The sequence below is a fragment of the Colletotrichum fioriniae genome (genome assembly GCF_027942845.1).
Source record: "Colletotrichum fioriniae strain IMI 355084 chromosome Unknown scaffold_3, whole genome shotgun sequence".
NCBI classification, from domain to species: domain Eukaryota; kingdom Fungi; phylum Ascomycota; class Sordariomycetes; order Glomerellales; family Glomerellaceae; genus Colletotrichum; species Colletotrichum fioriniae.
The window spans coordinates 3,632,172-3,656,813 of record NW_027076839.1 but is presented as its reverse complement, the minus strand read 5'-3'; the positions used below and the strand labels follow the sequence as shown (position 1 = coordinate 3,656,813).

The window sequence follows — 24,642 nt, the reverse complement described above, 5'->3', positions numbered from 1 at the left end:
TTTTCTGTTTGCCGCTGTGGTGAACTTGACGAAGGCTAGCCTTCATTCATCTAGAATGTGGTGGCGTTGACAATAATGATGTTTAAATGGGTCTTGCCGGTTTCCCAGTCAAAGAGTCCAAGCTCTTGCAGCAAACATCCGGCTCTCGTGCTTGACTTGGGAAGTCATCAGTAGCGTCTCGGATAAGTCATCCGCTCGTTCTTGTGTGATTTGGGCGCTGTGTAGGAACAGTGCAACTGCATCACACTAACCAATGCGGCCGCCATGGAGTTGAACAGCACTGTTGCCACAGAAGAGAGGAATCGCTGGTATAAAAGCGAGTGGGATATCCTTGAGACCTTGGTATTTTGTGTCCATCTCTACAGTACAGGACCAAGGCATACGTCGATCGTCCTCTGCCAAAGAAACAGACCCGGACATGTCATTCTATGCCTTCAATACCAAGTCAAGAGACACTCTAGCCCCATGACAAACCCCAGGCAGCTGAAATGGAGACCCCGACCAACACTTGCAAAATCGACGTCAAACCCAGTTCTGGTACCAACGGCAGCGATCAAATTCCCTCAACCTCTCAACGAAGATATAGGCCATAGAGCCAGGCCAGTCTGGCAGCGATGGGGTGGCTTTGAGCGAATGCGTCATATCATTGGACAGACCGCAACAAGAACTCATCGTCATGAGGATTCCGGGGTTAATTCCTCCGTCTCTGCCATACCACAGTCCAGGCTTCGTTCTTGACTACCAAAACACGAGTTCAATACAACACACTTAAGCCTACATCCCAGCCCGAACGACCGTGAACATGCCCGGTAATTTTGGTTGGCTCAGAAGCATGTTCTTCTTCTTAAGAGTCTCAGTCATTACGGTGTCCAGCAACACTTTTCATAGCTATGCGTATGATACGTAGAGGATAATGGTCACAAAGTCCATATAGCACAAATATAGACCAACTTCCGGGCAACTCTTAGTTAGACATTACTCCTCTCTTAAGACTACTACCAATCCCTGTCAAAGCCATACCTACTATCTAAAAGCATACGGGGAGTATGCATTCTATGTTAAGGATATAGACCAAATGACCCATTGTTGTTAATAGCCATGAGCACCATCACTGAGAATCAAACTACTGTCTACCAATAAGCAGACAATTGCCTCACTGAGTAGAAAGACACACACGATGCGAAAGATACAAAAAACATACAACACCAGGTATTCGCTGGTCGTCACCGACCCAACTACTAATCCGGCCCTCATTGGCTTATCTATGGGAGAGCGGACGGGATCCCGAGTTTTCCAATGGGTATGGTCGTATGTGGTAAAAAGGAGTATTTGAACACAATATAAACCACAAAAGTGTGGGTGACGCTTCCCTTTTCGGAACGTCCGAGCTTCTGAACCGTTGAGTCCGCTGCTTCACTCTCTGTTCAAATGATGGCTAAAGTTGACTGATAATTATACTCATGGAGCTGAGTTGGCGGCAGATTCATCAAGTTCCTTGTCAACTGTGTCCGGTTTCGTTGTAACCATTGCGGTGGAAATGATCTCAAGACGATGTTGAAGATCTCGACGAAAAATGGTTGACCAATGGCTGCTTACCAAGCCAGGGGTCATACCCACTATGGAGAACGACCCCACCACCACGCCTGACCGCCTCAACTGAGTGGATCACCAAAGCGGCAGAATTATTTTCAATCGACATTTTTTCTGAGGACCCTCCCCACGTTACCGCAACCCGACCGTAGAGAGTGTTGAACCAGCATAGTTTTGCGATCAACCCAATATCAGTGCACTCCAGATATTGACTGCAGCCATGGTTACCAAATCCAAACTTAAGCTTGCGCTAGCGGCCGAGAAGGGCATCGACCTTCGTAAGGTTAAGGAAGAGCGCAAGATCAAGGCGAAGCACCGCGAAGCCGCCAAGGAGCAAGAGAAGAAGAAAAAGAAGAACAATGGTGTTGAAGAGGATGACGATGACGAGGAGATGGAGGACGAAGAGGAAGAAGACGATGCCTCTGTTATCTCCATTGAGGGTGGGATCACTTTGAATGCAGACTTTGAGGATGCCGACTCGGACGAAGAAGAGGACGACGAAGAGGACGATGAAGAAGAGGATGACAAGGTTCGTGCTCCTCTCACCTCGCGCAAACTTCGGGACTCCCAGATAGGTTTCTGACACGCGTTATATAGCTCGACATCGAAGCATTGGACGACACAGACAGCGACAGCGATTCCGATATCGAGATGGAAGCAAAGATCGAGCGCCCGTCCAAGAAGGCCAAGACAGCTACCAAGACACCGACAGAAATCGATGAGAAGGACGGCGAATCAGATGAGGAGGACTCAGAGGTTGACCCCGAGGAGGACGACGTTCCCATGTCGGATCTCGAAGGCGACGACGAGGATCTCGAGGACATTATCCCCCACACCAAGCTCACCATCAATAACAAGGCCGCTCTCCTGGCCTCCCTGAACCGCATTCGCATCGATACCTCCTCCACAGCATCCTTCACGTCGCACATGACCGTCGTCTCCTCCAAACCCACCGCCGAGGCCGTCCCCGACGCCCAGGACGATCTCCAGCGCGAGCTCGCCCTGCTCTCGCAGTCTCTCGAGGCCGCGCGCAAGGGCCGCGCGCTTCTGATCAAGGAGGGCACCCCATTTTCCCGCCCCAAGGACTACTTTGCGGAGATGGTCAAGGATGACGGACAGATGGAGAAGGTCAAGGCCAAGCTTATCGAGGAGGCCAGCTCCAAGAAGGCTGCCGCCGAGGCGAGAAAGCTCAGAGACCTCAAGAAGTTTGGCAAGCAAGTGCAGGTCGCCAAGTTGCAGGAGCGCCAAAAGGCCAAGAAGGATACGCTCGAAAAGATCAAGACACTCAAGAGGAGTAAGTTAACCCCCCCTCCTTAATGCTGCTAGCTGCTTGCTTCAGGAACTGGATCCAGTCCGAACCGGTCACTAACTATCCCCAACACAGAACGTCAAGAAAACTCTTCCAACCTCGAGACGCGCGAGGCCGATCTCTTCGACGTCGGCGTCGATAACGAGATCAAGAGCCACACCAATTCGGATGGCAAGCGCGGCGGTCGCGACGGCGGCCGATCTGGCAGCGGCGTCAACGCCAAGCGGTCCAAGAAGAACGAAAAGTACGGCTTCGGCGGAAAGAAGCGCCACGCAAAGTCGGGCGACGCCGTGAGCTCCGGCGACCTGAGCGGGTTCAACGCCAAGCGCATGAAGGGCGGCGTCGGCAAGAAGCCCCAACAGCGACCGGGTAAGAACAGGAGAAAGGCCATGAATAAGTAACGGAGAAAAGAAGGAAATTGCTGTTTTCTGTAGCGTAAAAAATAGGGGTTAGAGAGGGGGCTGGAAGGAGGAAAGTCTGTAAGCAAAAAACTAAGAACGGAGGAGCGAATACCCCTCGGGTTCGATGGTAATCCACAAACGAAATGATTCATTCACTCTCCAGTGACCTTTGATATTCAATGGAAGCATCGAATGCCACTTCCTTCCTCGTCTCCTTGTATTAATGTGTCCCAAAAGGCTCCGTCATCCTTCACTGACCAGCTGGTCAGCATAGACTGTGGAAGAGGTATCCCAAAAAGTTCAAATTAGCTTCGTCCCAATTCCATGTGGACGGTACGCGATAAACTTTCTAGCAAACGCGCCAAAGAAGCTGAGAGTTCAGCCCTGACAGCTTTGAATCAACTTCTCGTCGCAAGAGGCGTAGCATTGTACATCATCACCACCTCCCATTGGCAGGATTGGTGCACAACAGCGATACGGGCAGTGGGTTCGAAAGACCGCATAAATTCTGACATTATAGTGGTTGATCTCTCATAACAATACGTACATCATCCTCGCTTGCTACTCGGAATATGTACTCCTGGAGCATTGCGCAAAGCCTTCCTCTCTACTCGTGCTATCCTACTTCAGAGGGATTGACACAAGTACCCCAGAGGATACTATGCTGCCATCTATCTCGGGCGGCCTATGCATTCTCTCAATCCAAGTGAGCCGCCAATGTACCCATCATCTCCATCCTTCCGTTGTGGGCTTCACCAACCCATTAGCCCGAGACCAAGAAAATGTAAATCCGTGACATAAAGACCGTCTCCGTGCCGCATTGATAGCCTTGCGGGACATAATTTTGGTAGTTTTGAATGTTCCGTATGCCGCCTTCAACAGTTTGTCGGATGCGTGTGCTACCGTCCAAACCTTCCCGAGAGGCCGTCTGCTGTCCCATGCTAATCGTGGCGGGAATAACGACGACATTTGCCGATTGAAGCCCGTCGACCTCGAACACATTGGAGAGAACGTATGGGTACAGTCGAGAGAATAGTGCCTTGCCCATGACTTGAGCAGTCTGTTCCGTGTAGGGCATGCGAGGCTGAGGAAAAACTGAGGATATATCGTCCTGGAATAAAGGGGAGTCATGCCGTCACCATGGATGGCAAGCACCCAATGCCGGACCTGAATATGCTGCTGAAAGACCAGTGGTATCGAGGGAAACGCCATGCATTTGAAAAAACGCTGTGCTGTGCAATGCTGTGCCACTTGCGGGCGGCAAAGAATCCGTATTATAAACATCGCGCCTCCGAAGGCGCTTTCCGGGGTATAGTCGAACGTTGTGGAGCACTGAGTGGTATGGATCACTGCGTCGCGGCCACGCACCAGTGACGATGGAAAGCCCATGCACTCTTTTGACACTCCTTGCTGCAGTACTTGGTGCGGCGGCAGCGGCGACACTTGGCGAATTGGCGGGTGAACTCTTCCCACTTGCCGCACTGATAGTATGCACACTGGCGGATGCCTCCACGGGTGTCGTCCTTGCGGCACAGATTTCTCATGACGACGCCAGCCCAGTATTGCATGTCCGTGCTGTGGTGTCGGACTGTGAACTTCTCGACTAAGGGGAAAATGTTGAAGTCGTTGGGCAACAAGAACTCCTCCTCCAGCTCTTCATCTTCAGCTTGCTCCTTGAGAGCGTCCTCGCCGTCCAGATAGCGGAGTTCCTTTCCAATCTTGAGCCTTGGGACCAAGTGGCTCTTTTGGAAGTACGACCGCAGGCCACAGTACTTGGAGACATATGCAAGCAACTGAAGGGACATCAAGACGTCTTCTTCACGCGGCATGGCAGCAAGCATCTGGGCGTTGGGTACAAATTGTCGGTCAAGGAGATACCGGGGAACGCTGGCGTTGGGAATGGCCGGCTGAGGAGGTGTGACCATGGTGGGGCGGTTAGGTGACAATCCGATGGCAGGTACAGGGGCTGGCGTCGTAGCAACGGTGTTGCTAGTCTCCACAGGTCCGCGATGTGTGATGTTGAAGGCTCCAGTATCCTGAGTTTCTGACACAGTCGGGGTATTCAGATCCATTGTGGTAGAGCCAGCCAGGATGCTATCTCCCTCTTCCATGGTGATATCTTGGATGTTAACGGCAGACTGAATCTCAGTGCCAGTGCCCGACATTTCAGCATCCGGAGACTCGTCGGATGGCGCGTCATCTCCAACCAAGTCATCCGAGTCGACGGTGGAGTTTTGGTGACGGATGGAAGGACGGCGACGGGAGCGATTCGTTGGTGCAAGTCCCGAAGTAGGCCGGACGGTGGGAGAGCGCATCTGTGGAGGCGGCAGGGGAGTTGTGGGGGAAGACGGCTGCGAGACCAAATTTGCGTTGCCAAAAGTCATCATCGACGCAAGACGGTCGGCATCGCGTACAGGTCTGACAAAGCCCTCCATTGTTTCAGTGGCAGGTACGGCGGGTGCCAACGGCTGAACAACCTGACGAGAGGGAGATGCAACGGCATGGCGAGCCTCGGCGGCACGATAATGATGGTGGTGGTGGTGATGATGGTGACGGTGAGCAGGGAATGCAGGCCGCTCCGCAGAGGACGCCAGCGGATACTGGGGTGGAGTGGGTGTGGACTCGGTGTTTTGTTGATCGACTGCGGAGCTCGAGGACGAGGAGCCTGCGTAGGTCGCAGAAACGTCGATGGAAGGAGGAGGGGCCTGGCGTCTAGAGGCCCTTTGATCAACTTCTGTTCGGGTGGATCTGTTGGTGAAGGACGGAGCCTTGTGTACACTGCGGTGTTCGTGGCTCCTGTGACGATGGTGATGGTCCTTGCTCTTGTCGTCCGACTTGTCTCTGCACTTCTCAGTGACTTTGATGTAGTTGTCGAGGATGGTAGCAATGACGGGGACCATGTCGGCCTCGACAACCCTGGTGCGGACGTTCTCAGTGCCCCTGACACCAATGTTGACGACGCACTGGAAGGCCAAGTTCCACTTCCACATATCCATCATGTCCTTGCTCCGACCGCGTTTTAGGATGCATACTAAGCGCTCGATGCCGCCGTCGACGGTGAGAATATCGCGGATGCGAGCCGAGGATGTGGTGAGATAGGCTAGATGGTTGAGAGAGTTGATGAGAGGAAGGGTAGAGGTGCAGTCGAGAGCTCGTCTGTCGTAGAGGGCGGTGGTGATGCCGACCGACGCCTTGTTGACGTTTGGGATACTGAAATTGACTTCTCTCATCTTGAATGACGGGTAAGACGACGAGATGGATTCAAGGGTTATTCAAGTCGAATGGGGCCAGGCAGTGCAGCCGTGGAAAGGTGCGAATGTGACAAATCCCTTCCAGCTTGGGTGGCCCCTTTGACAGGTTTGAAAGAAGTAGTATGTTGATTCGTGCTCGCTCAACAGGTTGATGGGCCGATGATGAATCTCGTGGTGTGCCGAGTGAAGAGCAAAATGAGGAGAAAGGAGTCGAAGTTTGGGGTTGGGGTCGCTCGAGGGTGGCGATAATGTTGTGTGGGTGTGTATGAGAATTGGGTTGGATTGGACCGGATCGTGCGTGAGCGGACTCGTCTCGATTCGATGGTAGGTGGTGGTGGTAGTAGTAGTAGTCTCGTGCAGTGCGAGGGTCGGAGGTACGATAGAGCAGCGTTGCAAGGCTTGTTGTTTCTTCTTGGTCGCGGTCGTTTCCGAAGACAAGCGTTTGGTTTAATGGAACCAAAGGAGGCGGGAGGGGATGGTAGTAGTTTGTTGTAGGAAGAGAAGAGTCGCAGGAGTGAGGAAGAGGGTGCGATGTAGCGGCGAAAAGACGGTGGAGGGTAAAGGGTGATGGATTGGTTTGGTTGTGTTTCAGGACCGACACCCGGAAGCGTGACTCGGATGGTGCTGTGAAATGGCAGTGGCAGCGTCAGCCAAAGCCAAAAGGAGCAGGAACTAAAAGCCTGGGCCGAGAGACAAGACGGATGCACGCAAAGTGGAAGCGAGGTCTGGCATGCAGCGATAGCAGCGAGACAATGCGTGCGATGACGCTCGACGCTCGATGCGAGAAGGTGAGGATGAAGAGCGGGACAAGCAGCGACGACGAGGGGAGGTTGGGAAGAGAAGGAGTAGGGGAAAAAAAGAGGAGGAGAGGAAGAAGGGGCAGAGGGAAGAGGAGAAGCAGACGATGAGGATGGATGCATCAGGTCCGCACGTACGCGAGATTTGTGCAGTGTTGGCCCAGTCCAGCCCGGTCAGGCAGCCCAGCCCAGCACCAGCACCGGCACCAGCCAGCAGGGTCCAACAGGACTGGGACGCACCTCATCACACAACTGGGCACCTAACAACAGCACCTCAGCAACAACGTAGGTAGGTACCAGTAGCGGCCAGCGACGCCCTTGGACGAAAGGGAAAGGTACACAGGGCGCTTCCCCGTCTCACACATGGACAATACCAAGCACAGTCCTTGGAATAGCGGAGCGCACACAGCACACAATACCTCACTGCGTAGATTCGGAGGTGTAGTGTATTGAGGAGGCAGGTGGCAGGTGATAGGCCCTCTTGCTACTTATTGGTTTGGTGTAGCTCATATATGTTACCTTACCTGCCTCTACCTTTGGCAACCTGCTCAATCGTTCAATGTACAGCGAAGCTAGGAACGACCTGAGCCTCGGGTGCATCCTAAGGTAGGTGGGCTGGCAGACGGGGCTGGGCAAAGACGCAACAGCACACCCAATTGCACTTGGCCTTGGGCCATGGGGGCGATACCTAGGTATGTCAAGTAGGGCAGACACGGCACCTAGGTTGATTGGCGGTAAAAATGGGCAACAACTGTGGTGATGGAGCCCACGGACAGGAAGGGGGCAGGTAAAGGGCAGGGAATCACCATACGGAATCGCTAAGGTGGATGGCATCAAGCTGGGTAAGGTACCGGTAGGCAAGTGCCCTGAGGTAAGGGAAGGCAAATGAATAAGTGCGCTGCCCGCGGCAGAGAACCCCAGCCATCTATGCCCGTAGTCGAGCCACGATTGTCCGATTTTGTGAGGGCAAACGCGGTGAGATTTAACAGCACCTCAACCTTACGTGAACATGGACGGTAGTAAACCGATTATATCCTTCCGTTTCCCGACGCCCTTCTACCTGATTCCTTGGATCAGCCCTTTCTTGGCCTTGACACTCTGAACGGATACTCCTCGACGCAGCTTGGTATCATGCAGCTTATATAATCGCAACCGATCTTGCGATGCTCCCTCGGCCGGACAGAGTCCGACCGGGCCAATATTCTGACGCGACTGCCAGCTCTCCGAGTTCCCATCCAGCGGACGGATTGTTTGAGACATCGTGAGGCAAAATCACCATTCGCCGTTGGTAGGGGAGCGACACCGGACAGTCAAATTACATCTTGCTGCATGCATATATTCACAACCATCCAGCCAAGCCCTCTCCTCAGTTCGGATCCAACATCACAGGAATACAATGTTGACTTGACTTGACTTTACCCAAGACAGTCATGGGGACTCGAACTGCATCATCTCTCCACGTCGCAATGATCCGAGTCCGTCGAGTCTCATGAACCTCAAAGTATCAACCTACGTACAGGCCCAAGCACCGAATGGAAGGTTCGTTCCGCATCGGGCAGGCAAGTGGAAGGCAAAGACACCACATCAGATACCGGTCACGCCGCGCCGCTGTACCTGCCATCCAACACCCGCCACTCGGCCGCATTCGGCCTTGCTTCTACTCGGGGGGGAAGAGACCCTGACAAATCGCATGTCCATCTTCTGAGGATCGAAGTCCATGTATCCGTACACCCGTACCTTTGCACTGCCAGACAAGCAAGCCCACAAGGTAGGTATCCAAGGTAAGGTACCTCCAGGTGCGGCTAGCTCCCGCTCATTCCAACACCACCACCCACCACCGATCCCTTCACCGTCTTTTGACCCTCTCTTTTCCATGAGCCCGGAACACGCCTCCTCTTTCAGCCTCCAGGAACCTCAGCATTCTCTTTGTTCCTCGAAGCGACTCTACTGTTCCCCTGCTCAATCTTTTGTCCCTCACAAGGTACGAATCACTCTGCATTTACTACTGTCGTCGTACAGTAGACAGTACTCCGTAGCCATGGCCGTTTCTAGCGCTGTTCCCTGCCGCCTCCCGGTTCGTGAGCCGTCGGCTCGGGTCAATACCGCCGGGGCGAGTGGCCTGAGTGCTCACTCACGGTCACGGTTGTGTTAGGTACTTCGTTACTCATTCGGACATTTCGTGGGGCCCCTGCTATTTTCCAGGCGGCAGGCATCAACCTGCACGTCAGTCCTTCTCCACCAAAGGTAGTTGGTTGAAAGGTGATAGCGACGCAGTTCTGCCACATTGCGTAGCTTAGCAAGCAAGCAGTCTGTGCCGGCTGTGATTGCATTGTACGCGTAGTATTTGCATTGAGAGGGTGGACTGAGGAAAGATCAAGACATGAACACACCAACGCGATCCAAAACGCCATTGTAGTGTGCAAAGGTGGAACGTGGAACATTGATGGAAGGAACGGAATGAAAAGAAGAAAAAGCAAAGGCAGCCAAGTGGTCTACCCGTTGGTGATGCGAAATTGGGAGCTGAGAAAGCTGCCGTCTACGGGCCTAGTGCATGAACGACCGTGTATTGCATGTGTCGTGAGCTCTCGGCTGCTGCTAGACAGGATACCCTGACAAGCCTGAACGAGACAAAGAGCTGGGGAGAGTTTATCGAGTCTGTGTGGCGACGGGAGAGTAGGAGAGGTGGCAGATGCGACGACCGTTCGCACTACTTGTTGCTGGTCCGGTTTGATGTTGGCAGCTTACACCATCCTTATCTCTGATTGCTTGGACTGATCAAACACCGAGCTCTCATAAGGTATGTTTATCTCACCTTTTGTTACGGCGTAGGGAGTACCTAGTCTACCTTACTTTACTGTATCTCACCCTTCATAGGTACTCCGTACCTTACTGCTGAATCTCCATGATGCCTTGCCTTGGGATTGGGTTGTATCTCGGAGTGCTCGTTTCAGGGACAGCAGAGAGTCATCATTTGCATTCCCGCGCCCATTGCCTCGGTACTTTCCCAACTTTCCCAACTGTCACTGGGTGTGGTGTTGCCGTGGCATTAGGTACCTTAGGTTGGCAGTGTGAGTCTCACATCAGGTCCGCAGGGAATTCCACAGGCACGTACTCCGTACCTACGGTGACAGATAGGTACAACTGACACAGGTGAGTTGGGAGGGAATGTGCCCCACCATAGGTAGGTTGTCTTCAGCAATCGTCAGCGAACGGCACTTGTCCCAGATCCAACACACATATTGGTGCGAGATTGCATTCCTCGGAGCGTCGTTTTCGTGAAGGCTGAAGCCCGAGTGTGCCCTGGGTTCGGAAGCGGTGAGGTCATGGTCTGTTAGAGAAGAGATCGCACCGCCAGGGCACAGATGCAGCCATGAGGTGAGTGCCATGTGCCAATTTCAATATCAACAATAAATTTTAGTCTTGCAGGCACGGGGCAGGCGTAGCAGGCATGGCAGGCAAGGCAGGCACCAAAGAGGACCTGAGGGAACGCCTTCCCGTTTACCTCCCGCCCGACAAGAACAGAGGGACGGACGGCAGGGAGGGCGGGGCCTTCGCCGCCTTGCATGTATTCCGTACCTATTCATTCGTACAGGGAAGACTCTTGGAAGGAGCCCGCCGCTTGCTGGACCTGCCCTCCACCCCTCAGGTCTCCAAATGAATTCGAACCTGCCTGGTAGGTACGGAGTACTAGACAGCAGGTACCTACCTATTCTCAGGGACCACACAGGGCAGCCGCTGACATCTTCTCCTTCACGCATCGACCGGAAATTTTCTGCAAAATTCTGAATCAGATTGTCTTGGACAACATCGGAAGTACCTTGAACAAAGAATCATCATCTACGGATACTCCGTACGCATACCGCCTGAATGCTTACCTTACCTTGCACCTCGACTTCTCAAGGTAGTACCTTAGGTACAAGGCCCCCAACATCGAGTTTTATGCTCCTGATCCTTCCGACCCGTCGGGACCCTCAATGATTTTCTCCACCTCAGCCGTCTTGGACTCTTGGTCACAGCACAGCACAGCACAGCACAGCACACCACCTCCGCCGCCCTTCCTCCCTCCCTTCCGTCCCCTTGGCGGAACATGTCCGGAGAACCATCCGTACAAGCTGGACCACGCCGGGGATAGCGACTTGCAACGTCTATTGTCCAACGCCATCGCAATGCAGCCAACTGGGCCCTTAATAATAATCCCATCCATAGGCACGAAGTACTGCTATGGGCATTGGCATTAGTATTAACACAAACCCCACTTACAAACACCAACCTCCAGGCTCCATCACTGTTTCCTCCTCTTCGCGGCAACTAACACTTATCCCTCTGTAGACAGGCTTTGCAGAGACTCATGGCGTGCCTCGCCAACTAACCGATAGACATTCCGATGGAGTACATGCCTGGCTGCACACAGCAGACTCAGAGACGCATACCGATGGCGAGCCGTTAGACGCCTTGCTGCCGACTTTGGCGTGGCCTAAGGTACTGCATGCAGGATCCTGCTTTTTTATCCTTCCGCCTCTGTCCGCCCGCTTGGCCGTTTGCCACGAGATTCGGTACGGCGTCGGCGGCTGACCAGTCCACTGGGACGCTGCAAAACCAGAAACACCACCTCTTTGGCTGACTAGAACTTGCGCTCAACAAAGACACTGATCTGACCGATTGGCCGAGATATGCGCCAGCCATTCGGAGATGCAATGAGATGCGATGCGAATGGCGCACAAGCTTCCTTTCCAATATGGAGTTGCAATGGCATTATGGGACACAATAAGGTAGCCCTGGCCATGAATCGGGGGTTGGGACTCTGCTGATTGGCCGTGCGCGCGCCATTTCCCTTGCCGCCTCTGCCATCTCAATTCACCGCAGCGCTTAATTATTTACAACACGAGATGCAAGCCCGTTCCCTTCTTGCCTTCCCACTTGTCGGCCCTCCACCTTGGCAGTGGGCCTAGATCGGGTCTCGGTGCCACCACCACTGCCAAGACTCCATTTGCACTTCTCCAAATCTCTCAAGCGTCAGAATCCCCACTTCATCGACGACACATGCTGCTCTTTTCCCTTGCTCTTCTCTTCTCTCAGCTGAGAGTCTTCTGGGTCTTGATCCAAGGAGCGGAGGGGGCCCGGTGAAAAAAAACAAAAAACAAAGGCAGGCAAGAAGGGTAGTCGTGACCGCGGACGCTGACGGCTCACGGACTCCTCAAGGTTCACCATCCAGGTGCGTCGTGATGCATCTGACGCTCGGCTTACTCGATGAAAACACCTTTTGGGTTAGCCGGCGGCCACTTGGAAGACCTCGATCTTCTTCTCGACGACTTGCCGGTGCCAGTGCCCGAGCCAGCGCATCAGATTACTACAGTGAGTGGTTGGATGGTCGGTTGGTCGGTTGGTCGGTCGGTCCACACCCAGCGCAGCAGAGCACCAGGACCATCCAGCTCCAGTCGAAAATGTCTCGCCCTCTGTCGATCCAACTTGGCCCCCGAGCAGTCGCTGCGGGCAAAGGGGGCTCGCAGCTCGCTGGCTTCCATCCATGGGGCTTTGCTTCTGCGTCGCCAACGTCTTTGTGTTTCAGATGACATGTCTCAAGGTGGACTCACCATCGCTGCCGTTGGTTCTTCCCTTGGCCAGCGAGGCATCTGTTCACTTCGAGTTGAAGGGGCTCAGAGAGGTCTCGTGAGCTGAGCGAAATACTTACCTAGGCAACTCGACCTACTGCGTACTCTGTCAGACTTTCCACACGTGAGCTGCCAACCAGAACCGACCTATTAGAAAGAAGGTTAAGAGGCTTTGAGCTGCTTCGACGGGACTGTGCGCTGTCTGCATACTTACCTACCGTCCCGACAGCCAGCCAACCACACAAACCCCCACCACCGAGATCGTGCAAGATGCGGTCGATGGGACCCTTGTTTCTCTGCCTATGTACCTAGGAGGCTGGCAAGATGAGCCGCTGCCCGCTGGCAGGCCGCAAGCCCATTCTCGGTTCGTGATTACGCGCAGACAGTGGACCCCCTGCCCTCCATCCACTCGCCTCGATCTCGCTTCCACTGTAGCCTGTCCACACGTGTTGACGATGTATGTAGTATCAATGTACCCACTCGTCTGACCGTCCGCTATCAACGTACGCGCACGTTCTCCGTATATCTTACGAACAGTAAGCCGTAGGCAGGGTGCGATCGTGCCTAGTATTGAACGGCTTCATGACAAGTTGTCGGTTCCGGTCCGAGTCCCCCTATACTCGAAGAATGTCAAGAGAATGATGGAATTGATACGAAGTTGTCACCGTGGGTTTCAAAGCTCAAGATGGTTTCACTTGTGTGTTTCTCTACCTAGCTATGTTTGCAAGAGCCATCTATAGGAAACATACACCTTGGCTGTAAGTATCGGTTTTCGCTGGTACTTTGGCCGTATAGGCGTAATACTGGCCGAAAAACAAGCCATGGAGAAAAAAAACATGTTTTCAACGCCTGGGAACCCAGCAAGACTCTTCCCGCTTGCCAGTTCGCTGTCAACTTTTTGGGTCCTTGCCACCTGTACCATGAATCACAAAACGCCTTGCCGCAAATTTCAATACCAACGCCATTCGTCTGACTTTGTCGACCTGTGTAACAAACCACAAGGGCCGATGGCGAAAAACCTTCGAGAACAGCATGGGCCATAATCCAAGACCGTTCCAGTCTTTACTCCCCGCTGATCTTAGCATGGCGAAAGTACTTCATTCCCATCCAGGCCACGGAGACCCATACCCAAGCCATGATACTGGTCAAGATAATGAGGGCCGGATAGTAGCCCGTGATGGGCAGCGTCGGATCGTCCTCGAGCTCCGGGGGCGCGTACGGGGTCGTACCGACATCCCACGCCCAACTCCATACCCCGAAGACCGAGCCCATGCCCATAACAAACACCAGCCCCGTCACGATCAAGACGACCCAGCCCCACCATTCCGTATCCGAGTAGTCGATTTCGGTGTCGTTGGGAGGTAATGGGGTGGTCGATAAGCCGCTGTACGAGAGCGGTGACTTGGCCTGCAGTATGGACTGCTGCCTAGGCCGAGTTCCATAGTAGGATTCGGAGCCCGATGAGAGCGACGAGTCGGGCTGTAGGTGCGACGGCATGTGGTTCGGTATGTGCAAAACGTCGTCTTCGTCCGTTGTAGATGTGTAGGATATCGTAGGGCTGGTGATGGTGGACTCGGCCTCGTTTGGTTGTCGAGTATTCGACAGAGAAGATACTGGAGATTCTACCAGGCTCGATCTACTCGCATACCCATCCATAGACGGCCGCGGCGTCAGGTCCGCGATATTCAGTCCGAGAGGGTCGTGCTCGATAGTTGTCGTGTGCGATCGAGACACAGCGCCCTCCACGTCGCGGGAGACAGTGTGTGACGTGTCAATGGTGAGCTGCTTCGCCTCTTTACGCTCCCGTTGGGCGCCTCTTCCCAAGAGAGCCACCTTCCTGAGGGAACCCTTCCTTCGTCGAGACTTTTGCTGCTGCTGCTGTTGCTGGATGACGGTCGACATGGACGTCGGCGGGGAGCGCGAAGTGTCGTCTTCGGCTTCTTGGTGACGCTGCTGCTGCTGCTGCTTCCCATCGGAATGGGAGCGCATAAAAGGGAGTTTGGAGAGGAAGTTTGCGCCGGAGGAGGTGCGTCGGTGGGGCACCGTTGATGGCGGCTGTTGCTGTTGATATTGATGCTCCGAGAGTGAGACCGATTTTGGCGATGCAGATCCTACTGTCGATGGGTCGTTGATTGCAAACGTGCGACTCTCGGCGCCATTGTCGCCGCCAGCCGCAGTATGATCCATTGCGTTTGGTAAGGTAAGGTATTTCGAACTGCGATAATCCCTTATCGTTCCGTCGGAAGAGTGGACCAGGGATGGGGTGGGGGAGAGTCTCACGTCAAAGCTTGGGGACTGTGTACGAGTCGGGGCCGCGACATTGACGCCCACTCTATCGGCGAATTTGAAGCAGGGGGGTGGGGGGAAAAAAGGGAGGGAAGTTCAGCTAAGGAAAGCTGGTGGTGTTTCTGGATCTGATTGAAACTCTGACAATGCCATGTAGAGCTCAGGTTGGCAATTGGGGTTGACGCGGGTCGAATATTGAAAGGGCTAACTGCAAAGAGGTAAAAGATGTAGGACCCTGCATTGTGACGTGGGTCGCAAAGTCAATGCCGCTACCTACCGCTGCGGACTCAATAAAAGGTGATTCGGTGCAACGGTGCCTATAAAGGTAGGTACATACTTAAGGTAGGCGCAAAGGCAGTTAATGTACGGGCGGGAATAGCAGGAGGGAGGCTAAGTGGTTTAAGGTAGGTAGGTACGGAGTGTAGAGGAAAGTGGGCGGGAGTGTTCCCCTGACATGTGCCCTTCCCTTTAAGCCAAATCTTTGAGTAGTAGCATATTCTCCCCCTGAGCAAATGCATCTAGACCATTTCAGTTTGTGGGGAAAGGTAATGGGTGGAGGGGACCCGGAGACAGATCTCTATCGTCCCTTCTTTGACTGGACCTTTTTACCCTTTTACCGGGCTAGCAGTGACACCGACTGGAATTCTAACCTTCCCGACCTGGCGACTCATTCTGTCGATGATTGCACGTCACGCACGTCTCGTCCCATCTCTTCCTAGTGTATCTTTTGCCTCGCCTACCCATTTCTGCGACCTTTAGCCCCCGGAGCAACGCACAGTGCATGCCGATGACTGTCGGACACCACTGCAATTGACCCTGTCATTGTCGCTGTCCGTCCTTGTCCCTTCTTCTCGGCGAGGGACGTCGCTGGGAAGAAAATAGTTCCATGGCTTCCAGCCCTGCAGCAGGCCAATCCTCCTCCGCCCCTCTGCGACCTGCCACCCCACCGATCCCCAAAAGCGGTAACGGCAGAAGTGATAACACCTTGTCAACCCATGTCGTCTATGGTCCTCCGCAACCCGCCTTTCCATCTATAAACATCAACGACGAAGCCTCCGAAGTGGACGAGAAAGTGGATGAGGACGGTCTTCACCCTAGCACCTCCTACTCCCCCGGTGTAGCATCGACGCCCATAGGCAGCCCCGGACTTCTCGCGCCCGCCAACCTGAAACCTGGGTTGCTTCGTCCAGACTTCCCAACACCAGCAGACATGGCCGAAGACGACCCTCCCTCTGCTGGGGGCTCGATCGTCCCGAGCCCCTTCAACTTTCAGACGCAGGTCATCTCGACCTCGCCTGTCAAGTCGGTATGTTCAGATATACATCATCGCCATCATGCTGCACGCCCCTTCCACCTCCTCTACCAGCCAATTGATCGCTAACATCGACGCCTCGCAGAACATTGGCCAGCGTCGCGGCCATCGATACAAGCACAGTTCCATTTCTACCCAGCATCAAATCTTTCAGGAGCCTCCCCAACGACCGCCGCCTGTTCTACCAGCCTCCCTCCCTGTGCCCACCGTCCGAGAAGCATGGAAGAGTATGTCAAAGGACCAGCGCGTCCGGCTCTACTGGAGCTTGTGCCACTTGGCAGTCGCGACTTGGCTCTTTTTCATTTCCGAGGGCTCCGTTGCCATGATGGCACTCTCCCATCTAGTCTTCTTCGACGCCGGCAGCGCAGCGGTATGCGTAGCTGTCGATGTTCTGGGCAACTTCGAGGTTTGGCGTCGTAGCAGTATCCGTCATCCGTTTGGTCTCGAAAGAGCTGAGGTTCTCGCCGGCTTCGCCATGTCCATATTCCTACTCTTTGGCGGCTTCGACCTTGTGTCGCATAACCTCAAGCACTGGCTAGAGACAAAAGGTGGACATGAGCCGCACCACGAACATGCCCACGAGCGTGTCTCGGCCGGAGAAGTGGACTGGGCTGCGTTCGCGGCCATCACAAGCACAGTCATTTCAGCGTACGGTCTGAAGAACCATGCACGCATTGCTAGAATCATGCGTGTGTCGTGGCTTGCCAAGCTACCTACCCACTTCTCTAACATCTTCCACTTCTTGACGGTCTTTTTCTCAAGTCTACTGCTCTTGTTGCCCCTTCTGTCCATCAAGAGCTATATCTGGGTCGACCGTACTCTCTGCGCCGCCATTGCTGCCTCTATGTTTCTGTTTGGCGCCAAGCTGGCCATGGCTCAGGCTATGATGTTGCTCATGTCATATGGTGGTATGGGTGGTAACGAGGGTGTGTCTTCGGTGGTGCGGGAGATCGAGGCAGAGCCAGGCGTGGCTCGCATCGAGGACGCGCAGTTTTGGCAGGTGCACTACGGACTGTGCATGGCTAATCTCAAGATTTGTGTCGCCAAAGGTTGTGACGAGGGAGCCATTAGCAAGCTACGCAGTCGCATATCTACTCTGATTCAAAATCGGCTTGGAGAAGGATACGGACGCGGTACAAGCTTACGGTGGGAGGTGACTTTGCAGACGAGTGTTGAAGCGACCCTTTGATCGAGCGAGGATAGCGGTTTGTCTTATCAGGCCAATAGATAGACCATATTTGTGTTGTACGATTTAGAAAAGCGAAACCAAAAGCCTCGTAGAGTGTCATCTTGTTCACTTGAGATCAACGCCAAAATGCTGATGGCAAACACATGGAGAGCGAGAAAAGTCTATTCTTTCAGGAGACCGGAGTCGAGGAGGGTATCCTTCTTGTTATATACCACTTTACACAAAAATACCACAGAGAAGAAATTTGCAAGCAGACCAAGGCCTGCCCTACGCCGCTGGCGCGACGAAGAAAGGCGAGGCCGACAGTACACCATTGATCTTTCAGACACCCAAACTCCTTTTGCACCCAGGTCATAATGCGTTACAGGCTCAAAATAAGAAGGGCCGGTTGAGAATGTCGCCAGAAGATAGCTCCTTCCCAATCAAAACAGCCCCCAGCGTCCGCGCTGCTTGTCGTCCTTGTTGGGCCTGTTGTTGCTTCCCTTCATCCGCTCTCTCTCGCGGCCCTCGAGCTGCCTCAGGCTCTCCATCTTCTCAAGGACCAACTCGAGCAGATCCTTGCGGCGGATGACTTCCAGGTGCCTCTTGATCTTGGGGTCTTCCTTGGCGAACCTTTCGATGTCTTCTTCCGAGAGGTGCCTTCCGAGCCGGAGGTCGAGTTCTCTGGGGAAGTTGTAGTAGAATTCCGATAGGAGCTCCACGTTGAGGAAAAGAACAGCCGTTGACGCGAGCTTGGTGGCTGCCGCATCGAGGAAAACCTCTGGGCAGTAGTACTTGTTCTTGAGGCTGGTGCATTGCTTAGACTTGACAGCCATTAGACGCATCTTGATGATATCGGCGCGATCCCTGAGGAAAACAGCCTCCCGTCCTAGAATTTGTCAGTGATCAGCTACACATGAACAACCAAATCAGACTCACCTCTCTTAAGGAGCGATGCGCTGAAGCCTCCGGCACCGCTGCGACTTTCCCCTTCAACGACAACATCCCCCTTTCTTGCTCGATCGACAAAGTTCATCACTTCTCTCAACTTTCGTCGACCGCCTACGACATCTTCAATGCTCTTCAGCGCGCCCTCGCAGTCCTGAAGCTCCTTCTTCAGGACAACTGCCGAGTGATCCCGACCCTGGATCCATTCTCTCTCGTCAATATCAATCTCGAACTTGTAAGGCTTGATACAGTTCTCAACTTGATCGCTTGTGCTGTAAAACCGCTCATTCAGAATTGTGGACGCAGCTTCGTTAATGGCCTCTCGGGCAAAAGGATGGCTGCTGAAAGTGGAGTGCTTGATCAGACTGTCAATGTGAGCCTGAATAGCAGACGCAACGACGGTCGTAGCCAACCTGCCAACGCCCAGTTTTGTCAATGAAGAAGTCGACGCGTCGAGCTGGCGATGCCAGTACAAAGAGTTGGGGTCAGCTTTGGGAAGATCAGCCAAGCTGTCCGGCTCTGGCATCGCAGGGGACAAGTCTTGGATGGGTTTATTCCAGTACCGGGCGGCCAGAAGGTCGAGAACCTTCTGATCTAGCTCCTGCTTCAGCAACTGGTGCATTTGCGGGCGTCCAAACTCCTCTGTAAATTGCTTAAAGGAGTGTTTGAAACCATCGAGGCTTTCCGCCAAGTATGATTCGGCAGATAGAGGGCGGTCATTGTATTGCACCTTGAATTCATAGGTCGCTTCCTCAAGCTCCTGTCTGATGGCGTCGCTAGTAGTGGCGAGGCTAGCAGACATCGTTTGTTCGAGGACTGTCATGAGCTTCTTACGTAGGTTGATCGTCCCGACGTTGACACCAGCACCCTCGCCAAACTCTAGCGGGTGGGCGGAGAAAAAAGTGTTCTCGTTCTTTGCGATGGCCGACATTACGCTACCAGATCTCTTGAAAAGACCAGTCGTTTGGGGAACTTTGGAAACAACACCCACGTAGCCAAGCCTCAGAGGATACTGCTTGTCGCTCAGGATGGCGGCACCACGAGGAGCGTCCACCAAGTCCATCTTGGTAACCACACCGATAGTCCTCTCGCCTCTAGGATCCACACGGCGGCTTGCACGTAGTGCGGTCGAGTTTGCGAGATCTACATCTGCGGCGGAGATGGCCAGAATGACGTTAGGGGGCTGAATGTACTTGTCGCATAGCTCTGATATCTTCTGCTTCAATTCCAGAGGCTGACCTTGGCCAACCACCTGGATGTATCCGGGCAGATCGATCAGAGACAGATCCGGTACGTTCGGAGAGTAAATGGTAAGATGAATGGGATCATCCGATACGCATTGAGTGTCCGGCACGGCTAGGTTAAGCTCAGTCAAGGTCCTTTGGATTGAGGAAAAGTCGGTGATGCGTCGTAGACCCAGATCGGGGAACTCGCCATACTCTGCGTCCGACTCGGGCGTATTGACGAGGGTCAGCTCTATTGGTCGGCGAGTGACCATGTTGCTTCCTTTGGGCAGAAACTCGTGGCCAACAAGGGCTTCCAATACGGAGCTCTTTCCTGACGACTGTGAACCGATGACGACAATTGAAGGGAGCGTCAGAGTGCTCGATTGTCCAACTTGTTGGAGCATGCTCCGAATCTCGATCATCTTCTTGGTAAGGATCATCATCTGGTCGTCATTGGCCACCTCATCGGGTTCTCGCGGGTCGTCATCTGAAGATTGATCATAGCCGTACGCAGCAGCCGAGCCTCCTGCAACAACAGCCGCACCAGCTCTGCTCTGCTTGGGTTGCTCCCCTCCAGGTCCTCCTGAGCCACCGCCGCCAGTGCCAATGTCTTCATGGATACGCAACACCTTTTGAAGCCATTCGGGGGTTTCGATTTGTTCCTTTGTGTTTTCCCAACCGCGCATCGTTTGATCCATGATTCCTTTGGCACCTCCAAAGAGACTAGACGTTGTTTCCGAAATACCATCTGCTGTTTTGCTGACCATATCCCAGGCGTTGGTGGTGAGCTCTGTGAGTGACTTGGTCAGCAGGGGCGACTCGTCTCAACGCGAAGAGGAAGCCAGTACGTACGGTTAGCCTGGTACTGAATCCAGGCGAGGGTTCCGACAGCTAGACCACCGAACATGGCGGGGATTCTAGCAAACTTGATAACCAGCTTTGGTAGGAAGCGGGCAAAAGACGCATTCCGCACGACGACGGCGTTGTGGAAGGCATTGCCAGGGAACCACATGCGCCGTTGCGTAGCACGCACAGCAGCATCTGCTCGCTGAAGCCCGCCTGCGGGAAATCGGTGAAAATGTCGAACGGCCTGGACTGGAGCGCGTCGCGTCAATGGCGAAAGCCCTGCGGCCAGGAGACGTCCGCTCATGCTGCCGGCGAAGCACGGGACGCGTGGAGTTTGAGACGGTGGTGTGTTCTTCGCATGCGAGACAGGAACTCGAGTGAGAAAGCCAGAAATTCGTGTATCCGAGATGGAGGAGCGGTGTGGTTGTGGTGATAGTTGGTGTGGGTTTCGCCAAAGCCTCCGACCCGACAAGAGACTTGAATATCAGAAATCCGTTGACATGCCACGAATCGGGGACGAATGAGGAGCGGCGTGAATGGAAATCAAGCGGGTTCTCGCGGGTTGCATGAAGAGCCCATTTCACTAAGGCATCTACCTAGTGGGGACGACCTGGCATTGACGTACCGTCCATCTTCCCCAAAAGAGGACCTAGGCACCTCCCTGCTTTCTCCTTACTAACTTACCTAGTAGTACTGTGTACTTAAGCAACAAAGGTATGCACCATCACAACTGCACATTACCTACTTTAAGGGAAGCCGCAGCTACCTTAGGTGTATGGCTTTCTCTTATCGCTCATCGCATAAAGCCTTATCGCCTTCGTCATACCCAAATGGTAAGGTAACTAGAAGACACAGCTTCAATGTGCCTCCGATGGCGCTGGCTCTCCAGTTGCACCTGGGTGGGCAAGAAATAATTTGAAAATAGTCATCCATGTTCCAGCAGCTGACCAGCTTTGCATATACCGCCCCTGATCAAATGACTCACTGTTCTCCGTAAATCTTGCCTCGTTCATTCCCAACTGAACCCTGAAAATTCACGAAAGACACTCGGAAAAGCAACCGGAGTCCCAGACGAAGGCGCAATCGCTGGGAGTCATTCTTTTAGATTAACAGCAATACCCACCACTTTACGGTATACAACGCCCAACTCTTGCCTTGGGTTTCTAACCGACGGGCCTCAGCTCTACCTCTCCCCACCCACCCACCCACGTACCTGACTTATTCGGTACTCCGTGCTCTGGCATTCAGCTGGTAGCTGCTTCATCCCTATCAACTTGCGCCACCGCCCTGGGGTTTCTGATCGCGCCATAGCTCATCAAACGAATAAATCTGGCCAAACACTTCCTCCGACGTCTCCTACTCGTGAGTTCATAGTTGACGTTTGGTCGCATCCTCTGGGTCCTAGTTGCTCTTGTTTAAGAACAGTCAAATCCCCGTCGAAGACAAAGTCGCATTGCTCACGCGACACCTATCACTACTTCTTCCCCCCGACGCCTTCCTCTTCTTCTCGACTACGTCTGAGTTGCCCGTCACAGCTCGCCCAACATGTGCCGCTTCCTGGTAGGTTCGGTGTCATTGAGCGCTGACAGAACACCCGCTGACTGATTCTAGGTGTATCGGGGAAGCGACGAGATTCTTCTCTCCAAACTCATTCTTGACCCTACGCATTCCATCCTGAAGCAGTCATTTGACTCCAGGCTCAGATTGGTATGTCACTCTGGCGCATAAATTTTAGGTCCCGTACTGATATCTGGCGGCGGCCAAACAGGATACACGAAGAGGCCAGAACAATGCAGATGGCTTCGGAATCGGTTTCTACACGGATCCCAAGCTTGGCCACGCACCTTGCCTCTTTACCTCGACAATCCCCGCTTGGAACTGCACAAATCTTCAACGCATCGCCTCCAAGACCGCTTCCCAGCTCATCTTCGCCCATGTACGAGCAACGACTGAGGGATCCCTCAGTGAGGATAACTGCCACCCATTCTGCCACGGTAGCTTGATGTGGATGCACAACGGTGGTCTTGGGGGTTGGAAGTATATCAAGAGAAGGCTGGGTTCGAGATTGGCCGACAAGTGGTATCTTGGAGTCCAAGGTGGTACAGACAGTGAATGGGCGTTTGCGCTGTTCCTTGATACTCTCGAAAGAATGGGCATCGATCCGGATTCACAGCCCGCCCACGGTTTCGGGCCTACAGTATTAAGAAAGGCTATGCTGAAGACCATCGCTACAATCAACGAATTGATCGATGAAATCCCGGAAAGCACGATTCAGTCGGAAAACATCGACACTCGAAGCTTGCTCAACTTTGCTGTCACAGACGGCAAAAGCGTTATCTGCACTAGATACATCAGCAGCGCGACAGACGAAGCCGCGAGTCTCTACTACTCTTCAGGCACCGAATGGGGTACGAGGACATCGGCAGCAACCGACCGCAACTACCAAATGGAGCGCCAAGATAAAGGCGCGGATATTGTACTTGTCGCAAGTGAACCGCTGACGTTTGAGAGAGGTACGTGTTGAGAATTTGGCAATGTGGTGTTTGGGCCAATGCTAATTGGAACAGAGAATTGGGTCAACGTTCCCACAAACTCGATCCTGACAATCCACAACCAAACTGTCATGGTTCATCCGATTATTGACAAGTACTACGATCGGAGCCCGTACCACGCCAGATCAAGCGCTTTTGTTCAGACGAAGGGACTCATGGCAAACGAGAAGATTTCGTCACTACTCAGCCCGGCAGCGACGTCGTTGCCAGCCCCTGATACTGCAAAAAATAGTCTTGGGCCGACTATTCCTTTCAGCGTTTCTCGCGGCCACACCCCTGAGCCTACCAATGCTGGCAAATCCCGGCTACATAGCCAACTTCACGAGGTATCAACACCGGCAGACTCCAGGTCTATCATGACCTTCTCAAGCGCGCAAACCAGCACGTCAAAGCCTCCAGTTCAGGGAAACATCAAGGTGAAAAGGGCGGCGCTAGAGCAGGCTGTTCCCAGTGCCGATAGCGATACAGACTCGCTGCTACCTGCGGAGGACCAGGCGCAGAGCAGGACAGAATTTGGCCATCCTAATAAGTTGTCGAGATTCTTCCCTGAGTTGACCATGACCTAGCAAGAGGGAGCCGTGCGTGTCCTGAGGAAAAGACATCAATCAAACAATTCAACCAAATACCCGCCTCAACACGACCCAGCCGCCGTGATATGTCGGATCCAGAAAGCCGGCAAAGCAACCACATAACTAAATCAATCAATCGACTAGAAAAAAGAAGACGCAGAAGCTTCGCTCCCCTCACGTGGGGCTTACGAAGTTTCCTAGACACACTTACCAGCCTCAGGTGTCGCGATACAAGGATTTATCAGAAGACTCGAACTCGTGCCCCATGGGAGCCAAACCTGTAAGCTCACGACTCTCAGGAAGAGCCGTACGCGCGCCTCGTAGATGCGCCCACTGTATTAGTACTACTTATGATTGCAAATGGGTAGGGTATTTTGGAGTTCGTGTCTGCATTTATCACCTAGGTTGCTAAACCCGCTATCTAGAAGAAAGAAATATATTAAGAACCAAAATTGTTTATAAGCTCAGACGGTGACAAGACTGTGAAACTGTACCGCCTGGCGTTGCTCGCTTTCCGACTGAACAGCTGCAAAGCATTTGAGCTTCTGAAGGTTGCAGCTCAAGATGCCGAACATGAAGTCCGATTTAACGCATAATGCACTTCGCCAATTGACTTGCTAGGGATCGAATGGGGCACGAGTAGTTCCGCTCCACACGGGTTGGACTACCCCAGAGACTCGGACACTCAGACTAGTCCCTAAATCGCAGCCAAGCACGCAATCTCGTGGGTCATCGATGTTGTATGAAGACTATGCTTATACGTGGCTCGAACAGCTAC

At 53.4% G+C, this 24,642-nt stretch overlaps 5 protein-coding genes across 5 annotated transcripts; 2 read left to right on the top strand and 3 right to left on the bottom strand.

The window, feature by feature from the left end:
* Positions 1-2,111: 2,111 nt before the first annotated feature.
* Positions 2,112-2,907, top strand: ebp2 (rRNA-processing protein EBP2; the record flags this gene model as incomplete). The annotated part of the gene is made up of 2 exons (XM_065756960.1): positions 2,112-2,119; positions 2,226-2,907. The coding sequence occupies 2 exons, from the start codon at positions 2,112-2,114 to the stop codon at positions 2,905-2,907; spliced, it is 690 nt and encodes a 229-aa protein (XP_065614727.1).
* A 1,739-nt stretch (positions 2,908-4,646) lies between these two features.
* Positions 4,647-6,530, bottom strand: N0V96_003870 (uncharacterized protein; the record flags this gene model as incomplete). Its single annotated transcript, XM_053190468.2, has 1 exon — positions 4,647-6,530. One exon carries the CDS (start codon positions 6,528-6,530, stop codon positions 4,647-4,649), a length of 1,884 nt encoding a protein of 627 aa, XP_053051877.2.
* A 7,489-nt stretch (positions 6,531-14,019) lies between these two features.
* On the bottom strand, positions 14,020-15,144 carry N0V96_003869 (uncharacterized protein; the record flags this gene model as incomplete). Its single annotated transcript, XM_065756959.1, has 1 exon — positions 14,020-15,144. The coding sequence occupies one exon, from the start codon at positions 15,142-15,144 to the stop codon at positions 14,020-14,022; it is 1,125 nt and encodes a 374-aa protein (XP_065614726.1).
* Positions 15,145-16,238: 1,094 nt separating this feature from the next.
* zrg17 (cation diffusion zinc membrane transporter Zrg17) lies at positions 16,239-17,744 on the top strand (the record flags this gene model as incomplete). The annotated part of the gene is made up of 2 exons (XM_065756958.1): positions 16,239-16,243; positions 16,784-17,744. 2 exons carry the CDS (start codon positions 16,239-16,241, stop codon positions 17,742-17,744), a joined length of 966 nt encoding a protein of 321 aa, XP_065614725.1.
* Positions 17,745-18,166: 422 nt separating this feature from the next.
* msp1 (mitochondrial dynamin GTPase Msp1) lies at positions 18,167-21,047 on the bottom strand (the record flags this gene model as incomplete). The annotated part of the gene is made up of 3 exons (XM_053190471.2): positions 18,167-18,612; positions 18,663-20,687; positions 20,750-21,047. The coding sequence occupies 3 exons, from the start codon at positions 21,045-21,047 to the stop codon at positions 18,167-18,169; spliced, it is 2,769 nt and encodes a 922-aa protein (XP_053051880.2).
* Between the last annotated feature and the right edge of the window lie 3,595 nt (positions 21,048-24,642).